The 20,209-nt window shown below is 41.3% G+C and overlaps 1 protein-coding gene across 7 annotated transcripts in view; it reads right to left on the bottom strand.

Moving 5' to 3' along the window:
- The window catches only part of ULK4 (unc-51 like kinase 4), a 529,281-nt gene that overhangs the window by 113,018 nt on the left and 396,054 nt on the right, over nucleotides 1–20,209 (bottom strand). For all 7 annotated transcript variants that reach the window (XM_049693609.1, XM_049693608.1, XM_049693605.1 and 4 more), the window contains one exon: nucleotides 18,361–18,546. In XM_049693609.1, coding sequence (XP_049549566.1) covers nucleotides 18,361–18,546 — 186 coding nt within the window. The remainder of the gene's footprint in view (nucleotides 1–18,360; nucleotides 18,547–20,209) is intronic.

Here is a 20,209-nt window from a genome sequence, read left to right on the forward strand (position 1 = left end):
ACTAAAAATAGAACTACCAGATGACCCAGAAATTCCTCTCCTGGGTATATATCCAAGAAAACCTCAAAACATTAACTGGTAAAGATACATGCACCCCAATGTTTATAGCAGCATTATTTACAATAGCCAAGACATGGAAGCAATCTAGGTGTTCATCAAAGTGTTCATCATGAATGGATAAAGATGATGTGGGGGTGTGTGTGTGTATGTATATGTATATATACACATACATGCATGTATATGTATGTATGTGTATACATATATAATGGAATATCACTCAGCCATAAAAAAAGAATGAAATTTGCAACAACATGGATGGACTTGGAGGGTATTATTCTACGTGAAATAAGTCAGATGGAGGAAGACAAATGCTGTATGACGTCACTTACATGTGGAATCTTAAAAATACAACAAACTACTGAATATAACAAAAAAGAAATAGACTCAGACACAGAGGACAAACTAGCGGTCACCAGTGGGGAGGGGAAAGAGCGGAGAGACAATCCAAGGGCAGGGGAGTAAAGGGTACAAACCATTATCACAAAACAAGCTACAACGATACATTATACAACACAGGGAATAGAGCCAACATTTAAAAATAACTATACATGGAGTATAACCTTTAAAAATTATGAATCACTACACTGTACACCAGTAACTTATATAACATTGTACATCAATTATGCTTCAATTTTTTAAAAGTGCCTTTTGCTGAATCATCTCAGTATCTGGTCTGGAAAATCTAGCTGTCCTACCAGGGCCTGTCGTGAGTGAACACTTCTTCACATCACAGTAAACATTAACACTTGCTTCATTTAAGACAAAAAAGGAAGGGAATAGATATCCACTTAGGCACATACCCTATAAGCAAAGTGCTCTCCTGTGGAGGATGTGGGGAAACTGTCCACAACTGAGGGTTTCATCACCTTCTCTGTGCCAGGAGGGTGTTGAATGTGGGTGGATCATCAGACCTGCTAATATACTGTTCCCACGAAGAGCTGTGGGGTTTCCTGGACTCATCTGCCACAATTCGTAACATTTCTCTCACTCTGTGCTCAGAAAGAATTCTTCAAGTTGGTTTCATAAATAATTCACTTGGCTTTTGTCAGTTTATTCCGTTATTCAATCCCTCTACTGGGTTTTAAAACTGGAACGTCATGTTTTGTTTTACGGATGCGATAATCTTTGAAGTCTCTGTGAGAATACTAATTAGAATTTTTTTAAAGTCTTCTTTCTTATATTTTTTTTCCTGTGGCCACTGGCTTTTCTGGTTCACCTGTGGCCAGTCTTTGGCCACAGACTTTCCTCAAATGTCCAGCAATTCTTCTTTGTCTGCCCATCTTTCGTAAAATGAAGATCTAATGAGCGAGGACTGGTACCTCAGGAATTTGTAAGATTTTGCTTTGATTTCCTTGGGGAAGCTGCTCCTGAAGGATGCTGCTGAGAGCCATGGGCAGCCTTGCCCTGGGGTGAGTGAGAGAAATGTAAGAAAAATGAACGAAGACTTAACTTCAGAGAAGGAACAGGATGGAAGGTTGAGCATCCACTTTGGCGGGGGGCAGTGGCTCTGGAGGACCAGGGCAGCCCAGCCTGGAATTCAGTTATTCTTGTGCCCACCACAGGGCACCCTAGGGAAGACCCTGTGCACGGTGAACAGCTCCAAGGTGTGGGCTGGGCCTGGGCTCTGCCCTTCCTCTGAGCCTCTGCTGTTCCTGAGATTCTTCCAGAGCGTCTCAGCATTTCTGCTTCTTTCCCTATGGCGGTCTATGGTTTCCTAAATTCTGAATAGTCTTTCTGTTCAACTAATTGTGTCTTGTAGAAACTTCCCAAATTAGGCATCTATCACTGATACCTTTCCTTGTTTCCAGTGAGGTTGTGCATTTTCACTTATTTTTATACCTATTTTGATCATTTCAATGATTTTGGGAGGCAATCAAGGTAAACACATGAACTTTTTCACCATCATAATTTAAAATCTTAACTTGTTTAGAAATTGTATGTCAATATATGTGTATGTGTTTATGTGCATATGTATATACACATACATACATATATGTCATCTGTGTGTCTAGAAAGAGATAAAACATTAACTATGGTAATGTATGGATTATAAGTTTAAGGATGACCTTATTTCCTTTTTACTCTTATATATTTCCCAAGTCATATTCCTTTTTTTGGATGCCGTTATTTTTTATAACAAAGTCACATATCATAAAATTCACCATTTTAAAGTGTACAATTCAGTGGTTTTTAGAATATGCACAAAGGTGTATAACCACCACCACAATAGGTTTTAGAACACCTTCATCATTCCCCCAAACCCCGTATCCATTAACAGTCACTCTCCACTCCCTTTTCTCTCCAGCCCTTGGCAACCACTACTCTTTCTGTCTCTGTAGATTTGTCAATTCCAGTACATATTTCATAAAAATGGAAACACACAGTGTGTGGCATTTTGCATCTAAGTTCTTTCACTTAGCAAAACACTCTCAAGGTTCATCTATGCGATAGCATGTACCAGTACTTCATTCCTTTTTATGGCTGAATAATATTTCATTGCATGAATATACCACATTTTATTTATCCATTCATCAGTTGACAGACATCTGGATTGTTACCACTTCTTATGAACAATGCTACTATGTATGAACTTCATGTGCAAACTGTGTATTACTTTTATAATTAAAAAATACTGCTTTAGAAAAATTACAAAAATAGTTTTTCAAAAACAGTCAATAAGTCAAACTTTTCACTAATGTAGACTGGCTTTGTTCCTACTACTCAAAAGCATTTGGTTTTACTGTACTCTTAAGACCTGTCTAATACCTGCAAATACTTGGATTTAATAAATTATCTAGGAGTAAGCAGACATTCTTGCATTAACTGGTGGTCAACTGATAAGTTTACCCCTTTTTTTCAACATGGTGAAAGTACACTTATGTATGTTGACAACTTCTATGGTATTTCTAATCATTATATCAGAAGAGTAGGTCTTCCTTTTAAGAAGACCATCTTAGAATATATTTCATTCTGTCACGTACAACATTCAGAAGGCAATACTTGTGCAATGAATTAAAAACCTGCCCAGACGGTGAAAAAAAAAAACTATGTTGCCGCCCACTCATGGAGTGCAACCTTTAGAAAGGGATTATTTCCATTACATTTTCATCAGGGACTGGCAAAGAAAAGTATATCATATTATTACAGAGCCTGGAAATGAAATGACTTCCAGGTTGCTAAGCAACACAGTAACGTTAAAGGCCCCAGGATCTGTGATCTCTAGAGACACTCTCAAATTTCATTAAAACCTTCTCATAACCATCACACAAAAAGTCCATGTGGAGTTTATAAACAGACTTTGTTTCTTGACATAATAATGAAGGAATTTTAAAAAAAGCAAATGGCATCAAAACTTCTGTGGTACTTAAAACCAAGTATCTTTGTGACCCAATTAATGAAACCTACAATGCTTCTTGGGGTTTAAAGAAAGAAAGTACTATCAGTTTATAGTAAATAAAAGTATTTAATATCCTGAAAAAAATTATACTGTGTAGAACTTAACAACTTTCTCTGACAAAAGGATAAATCTGTTCTGTGTATAAATCAGGAAGGGAGGCGAGGATAATTCGAAATGAGAGTCTCAATCATTATTCGCTTCCAGGAGGGTCATGACAGTGGCATGTTTGCAACTGAAATAGGAAAGCAAGATGCTACGGGAAATAATTCTCAGGAGCACTTTCAATACGTTTCCTTTAGCAATGTTGTTAGAAAAAGCTAATCCCCGAAACAGAAAAAGTTATGACAGGTCTCAGTAACAACCCCTGAGATACTGGTCTAGGATTTTTTGGCTCAACTCCCTAAGATGTCAATGAGAATTGGTCTCTGTACCCCACAGGTTGGCCACCTAACCTCCTCATCTATCTCCTGAAGTCCTAAGGAGAAATACTAGAAAGAGATCGTGTGGGTTTGCTCAGGCTTACTCATCCACCCCACAAATCAAAACACTGAAAGATCAAAGTAAACGTCTACTGACATAGATCAGAAGGGTCATTTATTGTGATGGTTAATTTTAAAGGCAAATTCTTAAGCAGAAACTATGCCTGAATGTGGGATCATCAGATTTGCTAAGCTGAAAGGGTGATTACAGAGTGGCAAAGGGTTCTTATTACCCAAATTTTTATTTTCAAAAACCCAGCCCCCAGGAGCTTGGGGCATGAATATGTTTACTGATAAACTGATGGGTGATTCTCTCTCATGTACACACATACACACAAACACACACACACGTGTTCAGCCAGGCCTAGGCACAATGTTTTTTGGTTTTTTTAATTAGCATATCTGTGATATAGAAATCAACTGCAAAGGGAAAATTCAAATCTTACAAAAGGTATGGGATTTCATTGCCAGTAATAGTGGAAGAATTACATAAAGTCTCTTTTTTTAACACCTTGATTGGAGTATAATTGCTTTACAATGTTGTGTTAGTTTCTGCTTTATAACAAAGTGAATCAGCTAGACATATACATATATCCCCATATCCCCTCCCTCTTGCATCTCCCTCCCACCCTTCCTATCCCACCCCACTAGGTGGTCACAAAGCACCGAGCTGATCTCCCTGTGCTATGCGGCTGCTTCCCACTAGCTACCTATTTTACATTCGGTAGTGTATATATGTCCATGCCACTCTCTCACTTCATCCCAGCTTACCATTCCCCCTCCCCGTGTCCTCAAGTCCATTCTCTATGTAAGTCGGAAAGAGAAAAACAAATACCATGTGCTAACACATATATATGGAATCTAAATAAAATAAAATAAAATAAATGATTCTGATGAGCCTAGGGGCAGGACAGAAATAAAGACACAGACATACGAAGTCTTTGAAGAGGGAAGGTCTAACAGATAGACAACACCGGATGGTCACCAGCTAAAGAAGAGAAAAATCTCTTCAAGTGTGAAGAAAGGGCAGGAACTTCAAAGGGGAATACTAATTTGAATAGCAATGGAAAATTAATGAAGACCTTAAACAGTTTTGCAAAAAAGACCGCATTTTATGATGATGCTGAGAAGGTTAGATATGAAGGCTTTACAATGTGCTACCCTGCACTTTTTTTTTTTTTTTTTTTTGCGGTATGCGGGCCTCTCAACTATTGTGGCCTCTCCCGTTGCGGAGCACAGGCTCCAGACGGGCAGGTTCAGCGGCCACGGCTCACGGGCCTAGCCGCTCCACGGCATATGGGATCTTCCCAGACCGGGGCACGAACCCATGTCCCCTGCATCAGCAGGCGGACTCTCAACCACTGCGCCACCAGGGAAGCCTACCCTGCACTTTTGAGAATGTGAAAGATGACACGCAAAAATGTCTAGAATTGCTGGTACAGCCCAATGTGATGGAGGAAAAGGGCCCAGCTACAGGCCGCCCTGGCAGGGTTCGGGTGGGTTCTGCCCACTCAGAGCAAGACAAGCCCTCTGTTGATTCTCGTGGGCAGAGAGACGTGGGGTCACCTCTGTCCTGGCTAGAGTCAGGAGAAGGCCCAGAACTCTGCAGGCACCGGCAAGGTCCCTGCCTCCTGCTCACAGCCTCATGCATCCTGTCGGCGCAATCTCAGTCGGGACCAGTCTCCAGCACCCACACTTCATCCTAGTTTACACTGATCACAATGCAGAGCCCAGGTCTCCCAGGTCACCCCTCTTCCCCTGGGCTCACACCCACAGTGCTCTGTACAGCCCTTTCTCGGGTTCCTTATTCACGGAGATGGCTCCGTGGTGCTTCCTGACCATTCCCCACCTCTCCTCCATTACCCCCCAGGGTTTTTTTTTTTTTTTTTTTTTTTGCTGTACGCGGGCCTCTCACTGTTGTGGCCTCTCCCGTTGCGGAGCACAGGCTCCGGATGCGCAGGCTCAGCGGCCACGGCTCACGGGCCCAGCCGCTCCGCGGCATGTGGGATCTTCCCAAACCAGGGTGCGAACCCGTGTCCCCTGCATCGGCAGGCGGACTCTCAACCACTGCGCCACCAGGGAAGCGCCCCCCCCAGCTTTAAACCTAATGTCGCCAGAGGATACCGCCTGCTACTCTTCCCTGCTGCAGCTGTGGATCACTGGGTTCCCAGCTCACTGTCCTTGTCCCCAGTGCCACTCTTGTCACAGTGCCTGGTAATATGGCCGTCCATAGAGAGGGTCCTTCTAGTACCACTCAGGTCTCTGGCTTTCCTTCCCACGACCCTGTCTTCCTCCACACTTCAGACACTCACTCCTGTGGTTTTACTCTAGACCTGGTTTTTGCCATTAACTGGCAGCCTTCCAGAATCCACATTCGAACAGCCCATGTTCTGATGACCACCTCTCACCGTTTCTCCCTCCAGTCCAGACTTCTCTTAGTTGGAATTCCAGACCTGTAGATCCAACAGCCAACTAGACATTCCCACTTGGATGGCTGACAGGCATCTACCCATAACGTGTCCCAAACACTGCTCCCGATTTCCCCTCTTCCCCCAGACCAGCTCCTCCTGAGTTTTGGCCATCTAGGTTTTGGGCTGGGCCCAAACTGGAATCATCTTTGACTACTGTTTGCCTCACAGCCCATATCCAATCTGCTGGCAAATTCTACTGGTTGTACTGTCAAGATTTATCCAAAATATAACCACTCCAAGCCATGACCAGGACTCCCCAGGACTGCAATAACCTGTTGGCATCTCTCACCCCTCGCCCGCTTCAGTGACCGCTCTCAGCGTGGCAACCAGATCGCCTCACCCTTCTGCTCAAAACCCTCCACAGCCTCTCGTCTCACTCAGGATGAAGGCCAGTCTTGGCAAGGATAACTTCCTCCCTCCACCAAACCCTTCTCTGTCATCTCCCTCACATCTTACATATCTATTTCTTGCTCATTTTGCTTTGGACACACCGGCTTCCTTGGCGTTCCTGGGTAGGCACCTGCCTAGCAGACTTAGCAAATGCTGTCCCCCGTCTAGTGTGTCTTGCTCCAAATCTCCCCCTGGCTTCCTTCAGGTCTTTACTCAGATGTCATCTTGGTGAGACCTTCCCTGGTCACATCATCCAGGGCTGCAGATGTCCCACTGTACGTCCTATCTTTCTTTCCTTCTATATGTTTCTTCTTAGTGCTTTTACTATCTAAAATATCAATAGTTTATTTAATAAATGCAGTTGTCATCTCACTCTCCCTGGTAAGCTCCAGTAGAGCAGGGATCTTAGTCTGTGTTGTTCGCGGCTCTATCCCCAGCACTGAACAGGCACTGCATAACTACTTGCTGAGCAAGTGGTCACTCTTAGCGAAGACTTTTTCTGCACAGGCTTACAAAATGCGAAGTGACCCATTATAAGAATGTCTTTATAATGTTGTTAAAAGACAAAATCAATGCATTTAAATAAATTTCAGTTTTATTTCTTGAGATCAAGCCCCAGCCACACATTTTTTCATTATTTACCACAGTTGTTAGGCGGCCAGTTTAAGTGAATTTACATGAAGTGGTGGTTAGTTTTCCAGTATTACTTATTCCATAACAAAAAGGAACCCCTGTGTTGCAAAATCATATACCTAAACTTGGTCAAGTATTTCTGTTGATCAATTTCAAAACACTTGCTTATACAAAACAACAATAAGAGGTCACAATTCACCTTTAAATTAAACTTTTCTAACGGCTTGAATTTAAAATACTCTCTCAGATAAATATGTAAAATATCAACTGAAAGATTTTTTTATCTTTAGCTTTTCCCATGATTATTTAAAAACTGAAAACACAAAACCCAACTCTGGTTCTTTGTCATATACAGTATAACAACTTGAAAACAACCCTTTTGAGGAAAGGAAGATATTCCTATGAATATAATGTAGACATTAACTATTCTTTTAGCGGACAGAATTCATTTATTAAAATTGTTATAGATTATACAAAGGAAAATTGCATTTAAAATATTCTTTTAAATACAAAAATTAGAAACATTTAGTACAGGTCTTCCTAAGGAAAGGTCCTCCAGAGCAATTTTCGTTGCTCTCTGTATCCACAAGGAAGTAAATGTGTTCATCCTAATTTTTAACATGCTTTGAATGTTCACTATTTTAAGAATGGTTTTGTTAAAAGCATGTCATGGGCTTCCCTGGTGGCGCAGTGGTTGAGAGTCCGCCTGCCGATGCAGGGGACACGGATTCGTGCCCCGGTCCGGGAAGATCCCACATGCCGCGGAGAGGCTAGGCCCGTGAGCCATGGCCGCAGAGCCTGCGCATCCAGAGCCTGTGCTCCGCAACGGGAGAGGCCACAACAGTGAGAGGCCCGCGTAACGCCAAAAAAAAAAAAAAAGCACGTCATTAAAAAAATCCCACATTACCAAGAGAGTCTAGAGCATTCTGCACAGCAACAGCTGCACAGTGGGCTTGATGATGGTCAGAATGATCACGAAGAATCAGGAAAAGTCCACAGTTACTTGTAATCACTATCACTTGAACCAGATAATAAGTACCTATAAATGAGAATATTCAAAGTTTGAATAAATAAATGATCCCTCACAGCTTCTTCCCCTCCTTGGTCATGAGGAGGATACAAAACATAAAACAAATTCCAAGGACCCTTAGCTGTTTACTTATAATTTACAATGGGTAGATTCTCAACAAACTAATACTATGCAAGAAAGCAGTAAGTCTTCTCTTTTTGAGGGATACCTGTTCTCAAGGATAGCAGATTGGTCCTTTCCACAGTTTAAAAATTAATGCTTAAAAATTAACTATTTCTTTTGCTCCATCCCCATTAGCCCAGTTTTTATAGTCTTTTTATAGTCTTTTCTTTAAGAAGTTGTGGGGAATACAGATATTCACACAGTGCCAAAGCATCTCTGTGAGGATTACTTAGTGATCGCGAAGGGAAACATGTATCTACCTGATGGAGAAGCAGAAGATAACCCCTTAGCCAAGCAATCAAACTTAGCATCACTGAAAGTGGGGCAGCCTAGCATCATATGCTTCCTGATGGGATACAAGATTAGGGGCCGTTACCAATGAGATACTGTGACCAAAAATGCTGTGAGGGGGCTTCCCTGGTGGCGCAGCGGTGGAGAGTCTGCCTGCTGGTGCAGGGGACACGGGTTCGAGCCCTGGTCTGGGAAGATCCCACATGCCGCGGAGCAACTGGGCCTGTGAGCCACAACTACTGAGCCTGCGCGTCTGGAGCCTGTGCTCCACAACAAGAAAGGCCGCGACAGTGAGAGGCCCGCGCACCGCGATGAAGAGTGGCCCCTGCTTGCCACAACTAGAGAAAGCTCTCGCACAGAAATGAAGACCCAACACAGCCAAAAATAAATAAATAAGTAAATAAAAAAAAATAATGTTAAAAAAAAAAATGCTGTGAGGAAATATTCATACTATTTCAGACTGTTGGGCATTCTACCAGACAACTGACTCAGACTCTCCAAAAAGTCAATTTCATAGGGGAAAAAAAAGGCAGGAAGACTCTTCTAGATTAAAGGAGACTAAGAAAACAACAAATTCAGTATGTGAGCCTTGACTGGAACATGGCTTTTTTTAAAAAAGCTATTAAGTCGTTTTTTAACTAGGAAAATTAAACATGAATTGGGTATTAATGATATTATGAATCGTTATTAATTTTCTTGGGTGTGATAATGTTATTGGGCCAAGTGTCATGATTCCTTTGCTTTCACATGATTTAAAACACACACGTAGAAATAAAAAATATCAGGGTGACAACATTTTGTGTGAATAAAGTACATACGGAGACTTGAAAAATATGGTGAAATGATAACAATTCTGATAATAATTCTTGATTACACAGGTTCTCAATCATATTACTCTTTGAACTTTCGAGTGGTTTTGAAACCTTTCATAATAGAAAGGTGGATAAAGATACCATCCATGGCAATGGGAACGGAAAGAGGAAAAGACTCATTAGAGAACGAATTTTATCTGACAGAAGAATTTCAGGAGGCAGGTAGGGAGCTGAATCCTTGAAATAAGAAGTCAAAACAGAAGGGAAATTATGCTGCCCAGGGCCCGCAAACATCAGACTGAGAAGGAGGACAGGAAGGTGCCCAGCCTGACCTTGAGGAACCTCCATGTGGGAAGGGGCAGGGGAGAGGGCAGATGCACACAGGAAATGTGCGCGAGAACGAGACATGTTCAGAGGGATGAGACATGTTGCACATCCTCAGGAAACCCACGGCAAAGATCCACATACTTCCTCTCTGAGGTGGATGTGGCTTCACTCACAGAAACACAGAAGTTTCGGTCTTGAGAGCGACTGGCTGTAAATGACCCTATCCCACTGGCCATAAGCTTCCTGATTTTGTCTTGCTCAGAATCTCAGGAATGTTCCCTCAGGGAGCTAAGGAAAAATTTTTCAGCAAGATGTTTCTTTTCTTTGTTGGAAAGATACAACCAAATTAATCAAAGAGTTCCCAATTAACTTGTGTGTCCTATGGCAATCGTGGGCATAGATGCCCATCCAGTGTAACAATAAACGGTGTGTGTGGATTCAGGGAAAGATCCCTCTTGGAAACTCCTAAGAGCATCCTCTCAGAGTCTCAGGAAAACGTTCTAAGGGACGAGATTTCACAAAAATTGATTACATTTGCTTTTTACTCCTTTGGGTACATAGTGTTTCTCTAAAAATTTTCACTGGCTTCACAAAAATCTCCCCACTTCTTTCCCTTTAGGAAAACAAATCAAGAAAAGAAGGCCTTACCATGAGAAAAATAAGCTAGGAGGGAGAGGTATCATTTTGCCTTCTTGTTACACCTTGAGGAACAGTTCTTTACTTTTCTAATAGAAATTAGGTCCCTTCTGATTCTACATCTACAACTCATCCTGCTCCTAAAATAGAAAAAGAATGGCTGCAGATTTCCTAGTTTCCTCATTTGGTCTCTTCAGAGCTTTAAAAACTCTGTATGTGAAGAAATGCTATTACACTGATTTTCAGCAACACAACATCTCTGCTCTCATGGTGAAAATGGAAAGGACCAGGGGACCTACATGAGAATTTGGAAGAAAAATGGTGGCGAGCATAGCAAGATTTTCTGAAAGCGGCAGGGTAAAGGGTCCCCAAGGGATGGATATCTGTAATAATCTTTAATACTAATCACCCTCAGAGAGCGAGCCTAAGTCCCACTGCTGCCACCTCTGCTGTACCAGGTAGATGGGTGAGCGGGCAGGTGAAAGGAGTTAGCAACCTCAGCGTGTTACGACCACCCTCTGCTTTCAGAGAGCAGTCAGTTTTACAGAACAAGTTTGTGGTGGCTTGTATGTAGTCAATATTTTGAGTGTTGGAGTAAAGCTAGCTTTAATTAAGTGACAAGCAGCTGATCCACGATCATTACCCTGAGAAAACTCCCACTGATATCAAGTTTAAGGGACAGGTAAACCTGCCAGCAACCGGAAGGATCTCCATCACATTTTTAAAGCCAGAGTACAAAGTATAATTATAAAACCACCGAACATCCTGGTAAATTATAGTACATAATTAGATTCTCAAGTTTCCCCAACATTTTCTCAGTGTTCTAAATGCAGACTAAATAAGAAAGAGCACCCTAGGGGCAAAACATATCCCAACCCCATCAGCACAAATTAAACATCTTATTTCTTTCATCTGTTAGTGAAAATTCTGCTTTTAGAAAGTTACAGTCACAAGATTGGGAACTGAAACAGATATTTCAAGAAAGGGCCTTTTGTGTAACTCACAGGGAGGAATCTGCCACATTATTCCTAAGATGGCTCTCTAATAACCACAGTTTACCGGTCATGGACACGCTCATTACGTGGCCTTAGAAACTGTAGGGCCAAGGGTATTTTGGGGTTGCCCTCTCTGAAATCATCCCGGCTTGCTCAGCTTTGGGGAAAGAGGCACTCCTCAATCAGGGCTTAAAAAGAGACAGTCTCACAGAGTAGAACCCTCTTGTTTTTAGAAATGCTCCAAAAGCGATTTACAGATTCAGTGCAATCTCTATCAAAATTCCAATGGCATTTTTCAAAGAAATAGAACAAACAATCCTAAAATTCGTATGAAACCACAAAAGACCCCAAGTAGCCAAAGCAATCTTGAAAAAGAAGAACAAAGCTGGAGGCATCACACTCCCTGGTTTCAAACTATATTACAAAGATATAGTAATCGAAACAGTATGGTACTGGCATTGAAAATACACAAATATATCAATGGAACAGGATAGAGAGCCCAGAAATAAACCCATGCATATATGTTCAATTAATTTTTGACATAAGAGCCAAGAATATTCAATAGAGAAAGGTCAGTCTGTTCAATAAATGGTGTTGGGAAAACTGAACACATGCAAAAGAATGAAACTGAACCATTATCTTACAACACACACAAAAATTAACTCCAAATGGATTAAAGACTTGCACATAAGACCTAAAACCATACAACTCCTAGGAGAAAACATAAGCAGTAAGCTCCTTGACTCTGGTCTTAGAGATGATTTTTTTAGATCTGACACCAAAAGCAAAGGCAACAAAAGCAATAAACAAGTGGGACTACATCAAACTAAAAAGCTTCTGCACAGTGAAGGAAACCGTCAACAAAATGAAAGGCAACCTACCTAATGAGAGAAAATATCTGCAAATCATATATCTTATAAGGGAATAATATCCAAAATATATTAATAGAAAGAGCTCATACAACTTAATAGTAAAAAGGCAATCTGAATAAAAAATGGGCAGAAGACCTGAATAGACATTTTTCCAAAGAAGATATATAGATAGCTAGCAGGTACATGAAAAAATGCTCAACATCACTAAACACCAGGGAAATGCAAATCAAAACCACAAGGAGATGTTACCTCATGCCAGTCAGAATGGTTATTATCAAAAAGACAACCAATAACAAATGTTGGCGAGGATGTGGAGAAAAGGGAATCCTTGTGTACTATAAGTAGGAATGTAAACTGGTGCAAACACCATGGAAGACAGTGCAGAAGTTCCTCAAAAAATTAACATTAGAACTACCATAAGGCCCAGCAATTCCACTTCTGGGTATATATCCAGAGAAAACAAAAACACTAATTCAAAAAGAAATATACACCCCAATGTTCACTGCAGCATTATTTACAATAGCCAAGATACGGAAACAATCTAAATGTCCAATGATAGAAGAATGTATAAAGAAAATTTGATACACACACACACACACACACACACACACACACACACACACACACACACACTGGAATATTATTTGGCCATAAAAAAGAATGAAATCTTGGGACTTCCCTGGTGGTGCAGTGGATAACACTCCATGCTCCCAATACAGGGGGCTTGGGTTTGATCCCTGGTCAGGGAACTAGATCCCACATGCATGCCACAACTAATAGTTTGCAATGCCACAACTAAGGAACCCATGAGCTGCAACTAAGGAGCCCACCTGCCGCAACTAAGTCCTGGTGCAAGCAAAAAAAAAAAAAAAGAAATCTTGCCATTTGTGACAACATGGATGGACCTTGAGGGAATTATGCTAAGTGAAATAACTCAGACAGAGACAGATAAATTCCCCATAATCTCAATGTTGTGTGGAATCTTAAAAGAAAAAAAAATGGAAAGTAAAAGCCAAGCTCATAGATACAGACAATAGATTGGTGGTGAGGGGTTGGGAGTGGGTACAATGGGTGAAGGGATTAAAAGGTACAAATTTCCAGTTATGAAATACATAAGTCATTGGGATGTGATGTACAGTATGGTGACTATAGTTAATAATACTGTATCGTATAATTGAAAGTTGCTAAGAAAATAAATCTTAGAAAAAAATGTATAACTATTTATGTCAATGGATGTTAGCTAGACTTACTGTGGTGATCATTTTGCAATATATACAAATACCTTGTACACCTAAAACTAATATAATGCTATATGCCGGTTTTGCCTCAATTAAGAAAAAAAGAATTGCTCCCAGAAGGAGTGTGCACTTAATAAATGTCCTTTGAGGTAGGTCCTTAAAGAGCTTGTGTTTACCTCCTTAACTTCTTACAATCAGAAGGCTGCGCTTAACAAGCCTCCTTAATCCAGTTACTGATTCAGGTAACAAATCCAAATTGCTCCCTGCCTCTCTATCAAGTCTGGCTCCCCCAGGCCACCGAGGAGAGCCTGAGACACCAGCCCCCTTAAAATCACAGGAAACCTTTGCTCACATTCTTTCTATCTCCCAGGTTCCCATCCTCTATGCATCTACCTATCCAATCTCACCCCCTTCTAAGAAACTTGGCAGGGATAGTGTGGAGGGGACCAAAGCATCAGACTGGGGAACAACTAAATGCCTTTTAAGGTCCCTCTCATTCTGGCCTGTGCATCTACAAAGCACTCAAATGAGCTCACAATATACACTGAAGAGCAAAAATGAACAATTGCCAATAACAAAAGTAGAGATTTTATAGACATTTCTTACTCAGCTCAGTGGATACTTATTAAATACCAATTACATGCCGGGCACTGTGAGAAAGCTTTATTTCACCGTAAACATAATTTGAATTCAATTGAGATGCTACCACTGTCCTTTGGTTTCAGAGACCAGAACTTCCTAATTCTAACAACGGTGTCCAAACTCCAAATGTCTGGTCCCCTCTGGCCTCTCCTGGTCCATTTCTTATGTCTGTCAGTCTAGCCCTGTGGATTTTGGGGCCGTGCTTCTTCCCGGTCCATGCATGGATGACCAACACATCCTTCTACACACTGCTCAAACACCATGTCCTGGCCAATCTCCTCCCCAAAGGGAATGTTTCTGTGGAACTTTGCTGGCTCCTCTAGCGTGGCACTGATTGCATTCTGCTTTATAATGAAGCTGGCGTTTCTCTCTCGCTCCAGTTAGGGATCCCTGAGAACAGGCAGCAGGAAGAGCATATCTTACTGTCTTAGATCCCCCAGCGTAGAGGGTGCACATAGTAATAACTATTATTTTCCCATGAATGAAAGAATGAATCTCTTCGGTGCCTTCTAGATCGAAATTCAGTCAAGTTCAGCTTAACAAATACCCTCAGAGTCCAGATCAGTCCTGGACAGAGCGGCAGCAAGGTGGCTAGCTGCTTGGCAAGAGCACAAGCTAGCGTCAGGTCAGCTTGGCTGGTCCCAGCTCTGCCGAGTCCTCGTTGGTGGCCTTGGGAGCGTTACGTAAGCTCTTTGAGCCTTAGCTTTTAACCTGTAAATGGAAGCAGTCACTGGAGCTGACGGCTAAGGTAGCTGTGAAGATTAAATGAGATAATTCACCAGAAGAACTTAACACAGTTAGAAGCATCATCTGCTGACCACCTTTCATGGGCTAGACACTATAACACGCTGAAAAAGACCACATCACTACCCTGAACAAGGGTAATGTGAAGGTGAGAACAGACGGTAAGCTGACAGTTACAAAGCAATGGCAACCACGGAGGTGAGGACAGGAAGCGGCGAGAGAGAGGGGAAGGACCACATCAGTCGGGAGTGTGTGCTGGCATCATACAACTCTGGGTCATCTGCTGCTGTTTCTCTCCAAACGTACTAAACTCAGTACTAAGTTTAAGCAGAACCGAGGATAGGCAAGTTCAAGGCCCAGAATCCCTGATTGTGTGTTTTGCACCACTTGAACCCAACATTGACCCATCCATGGCTAATTTAGAAAGTTTTCAGAAGATTATATAAAGCACTTATCACAGATGGCTGGTAAACTTTATATTATGTTTACTTTACTACAATTAAAAAAAAAAAACAAGCAGATGAGCAGAACCAGAAACTACTTCTATTTTCACATACACAGATAAAGTCACTTGGATTCAACTTTTCTTCCACCAACAAAACCTACCTGGCCCTATATGTGGCAGGTCAGAAACTATAAGGAAATCATTTCAGACAGTAAAGTAAACTAAAAGATGGTATAATCTGGTTACTTTGACCAAGTTGGGGTCTAACTGTTTCCTGCGTGATTAAATTAACCTGGTTTTTAAAAATGATGTAATTTATTCCAAAGATAGGTCCATAATCTCTCTGCAATTCTAAAATCTAGAAAGCTCTGAAAATCAAAACTTTTTTTCTTAAGTTTGGTTCAAAACCATATTTGGTGGCAAAACCTGACCTAACCCACGTGGGGTCACATATAGTTTTTATTTACCCACTTGGTGTGAATGTTCATACACTTTGCAGCAGAAATATTACCATGCTTGACGACAGTACCACGCCAGGTGACTGCTGTGGAGTCATATCATATATAGTATAAGCACCATGCCCAAAAGATCTGGAAATTATAAATTCCAAACTAAATCTGGCCCTAACGTTTTCAAATACGAGATGGTGAATCTCTATAAAATTAATTGTATCAGATGTGAGGTCAATATCCCCAAGCTTTTGTTTCTGTACCAAACACACGATTCTGCCACATGTACGTATCACTCATATTACCATATTTTCTAGTACTTGACCTCACATTGACTCACCAGTTTTAAATGAACAAAACTATTTTTTGAAAGAAATATCTTATCTCTACTGAAAAAGCTAGTCATCTGAGAGGCTTCCTCTCTGTTAAAAAGGGACATTCTGAAGGATTCGAAAGGTGTTAAAGACACAGTAGTACCAAATTGAGACTTTCCCCTTAAATCATCAGAAAGATCAAAATAAAATGGAAGAGGAAATATTTGCCTTACTACGTGATTCAATGTCATCTAGTGCTAGGTTGGAGTACCATGCCCAAGATCTACTTTCCCCAGAAGTATTTATCCTACACTTTGGGAGGCTCGCTTAGATTGTGTCATCATCTGGTTACTCAGGGAATGACTCCACTAGATGGGAAGCATTGCTGCGGTCGGGAGGTCTGGCCGTACAGAAGCATAACGTAGCAGCGAGGAGGGTAACTCCCTATCTCTGTTCTAGTTCTGTCACCCATAACCTGCTGTGTAGATCTAGCTGGGTCACGTACTGCAGCTGTCTATCAAACGAGCATAAAAACTGTCTTGAAGGCAACTCTCTGGAGCATCCATGGCCTCCACTGCCAAAGGACCCCTCAAGATAACTGGATCTAGAAGTGAACACAGACTGACAAGCCAGAACATGACACAGACTAACGGGACCTCCACTCCTCGACTAACTTCCACAACAGCTGCTGTAAATAACGGCCTTCGAAAGCAGCAGAACAAGATCTACTGGAAAAAGAAAATAAGTCAGTCTTCAAAAGTTCTTTCAAGTAAACATCAGCTATTTGTATTTTTAAAAATAAAATAAACGGGGCGATGGACTTCCCTGGTGGCTCAGTGGTTAAGAATCCGCCTGCCAATGCAGGGGACACAGGTTCGAGCCCTGGTCCGGGAAGATCTCACATGCCGCGGAGCAGCTAAAGCCGAGCGCCACAACTACTGAGCCTGTGCCCTAGAGCCTGCGAGCCACAACTACTGAGCCTGCGCTCTAGAGCCTGTGAGCCACAGCTACTGAAGCCCGTGCGCCTAGAGCCCTGTGCTCTGCAACAAAAAAAGCCACCACAATGAGAAGCCCATGCACCGCAATGAAGGGTAACCCCCACTCGCTGCAACTAGAGAAAGCCCTGGTGCAGCAACGAAGACCCAACGCCGCCCAAAAATAAAATAAAATAAAATAAATAAATAATAAATGGGCGAAAGGGAAAATTTTTCCTACAGTACCGTACTGGGGGTTAGAAACGTTACGAGTTTGAAAATCTCCCTTTTGCAACCATTAAAAAATTTAAAAATAACAACAACACATTGACTTAATGAAATGATCAAAATTAACCTCACCAGTAAAGGGCAAACAGACATCATAAGCCTCTGGATCTGATGGATTGAGAAGGACACAGTGTTTCTTCTGGGGCTTACCTGAATCCAATTGTCCAGAAAACATCAGAGAGACCTACATTGAGGGAGAGTCTACAAAACATCTGGCCCGTTCTTCAGAAATGTCATGAAAGACAAAGAAAGGCTGCAGAACTATTCCACATTAAGGACACACATCTACTAAAATACATGATCCTGGACTGGTTTCTACACCAGAAAACAAGCTATAAAGGACATTATGGGGACAGCTGACAAAACTGGAATACAGATGGCAGATTAGTAAAAGATTTGTATCAATGTTAAATTTCCTGGTTTTGATAACTGTAGTTAAGTAACAGAACATCCATTTCATTAGGAAATACACACTCACATACTAAGGAGTAAGCAAGAACAATGTGTCTAACTTACTCTCTCACAGTTCAAGAAAAATACTTGTATATGCAGATAGATATGCAGAATATGATAAATGTTAACAGTAGGTGACTACGGGAAAAGGTAACTGGGAGTTCTTTAATGAAACTACGTCGAAAAAAATGACAACTCCCCATCTACTGGCTGCCACTGAGGCCACCCACCCAAGCCCCAGTTTCTGTGTGGACTCACCATTCTTCTGAGAATCCTCAAAAGAAGCTTCTGCTCCTTCGGGTCCTCTTTGGACGTCAGTAAATCAGCAAAATTCTCTGCATTTTCGGGAGACAGGCTGTCTGGGTTTTCTCCTCCATACAGCTGAACCAGTATAGACAGACACTTGGATGAAACTTCAAAAATTTCAGAATCCTCGTTAGGAAGCTGAAAATTAATAAATTGGATGACTTAAGCTTAACTGAAGACGGTGTAGGTATTCCTCAAGAACCACAGTAAAATTTGGCGTAACAGATAAAATGTCAGTCTGAGTACAAAGTTTAATTAAAGGAGTATTTTTTTGAATGGATCTTTTTCAAAATGCATACAGTAACTCAAACAAGGCTAACAGCACAAAATCAGAAGGAAATCCTGCAGTCCTTTCTTTAATCCATAGTGATGAATGACCTGTGACAAGCAAAGGACCAACATATATTTTATATGCATATGTATATATGCATATATTCATACAGGTGTATGTGCATCTATAGGTGTGGAAACACTTTGATTTTTCCGAGGCACAACACTTACATTCTTGTTTACTTAACTTGTTTAGGAAAATCCACTTTCTAGAAGATATTAAGAAACAGACAAGGTTGAACTTGTCTGTTTCCAAATCATTATTGACTAAACAGGCAGAGAGAAAGCATTGTTTCTGTATTAAAAGGTATATTATGAAATAATAATCATACCATAAGCATTTTAACCTTTTAATGTTTAAAGTTTTATTTTATTTCTAATAGCTTTGTTGAGCTATAATTCCTGTGACATACAATTCAGTCATTTAACATATATCTGCCATTCAATGGTTTTTAGTATTTTTCAGAGTGGTGCAACCACCAACAGAACCAATTTTAGAATTTTTTCATTACCTAAAAAAGAAACCCTGTACCTTGTAACCGCTACCTTCACATCATCTCTTCCTCTCTACCCCCAGTCCCTGCCCAGTGCTAACGTGCTTTCTGTCTCTCTGGCTTTGCCTATGCTGGACATTTCAGATACTTGAAATCACACAAAATATGACCCTATCTGACTGGCTTCTTTCGCTTAGCATGTTCTCAAGAGTCATCCATGCTGTAGCATGTATCAGTATTTCATTTCTTTTTATTATGTAGTAATATTCCACTGTATGGATATACCACATTTTGTTTATCCATTCATCAGTTGATGGACATCTGAGTTGTTTTCACCTTTTGACTAGTATGAATAACACTGCTGTGAACATGTGTGCAAACGGTTTTGCGCAGACAAGCATTTGTTTCTCTTGGGTATATACTTAGAAGTGGAGGTGCTGAGTCATGTGATAACGCTATGTGTAACTTTTTTTTTTTTTTTTTTTTGCGGTATGCAGGCCTCTCACTGCTGTGGCCTCTCCCGTTGCGGAGCACAGGCTCCGGACGCTCAGGCTCAGCGGCCATGGCTCACGGGCCCAGCTGCTCCACGGCATGTGGGATCTTCCCGGACCGGGGCATGAACCCATGTCCCCTGCATCAGCAGGCGGACTCTCAACCACTGCGCCCCCAGGGAAGCCTATGTGTAACTTTCTGAGGAGCCGCCAGACTGTTTTCTAAAGCTGCCATTAGCACCAGCAATGCGTGAGGTTTCCAGTTTTCCCACATCCTCACCAACACTTGTTATTATCTATATTTTTAATTACAGTCATCCTAGTGCATGTGGAGTGGTAACTCGTGGTGGCCTTTCATTTGTACTTCCCTGATGGCTAATGATGTTGAAAATCTTTTCATGTGCTTATTGTCCATTTGCATATCATCTTTGGAGAAATGTCTATTCAGATACTTTGCCCACTTTTTAACATAGGTCATATGTCTTT

Source organism: Orcinus orca, chromosome 10, assembly GCF_937001465.1.
Source record: "Orcinus orca chromosome 10, mOrcOrc1.1, whole genome shotgun sequence".
Taxonomy (NCBI): domain Eukaryota; kingdom Metazoa; phylum Chordata; class Mammalia; order Artiodactyla; family Delphinidae; genus Orcinus; species Orcinus orca.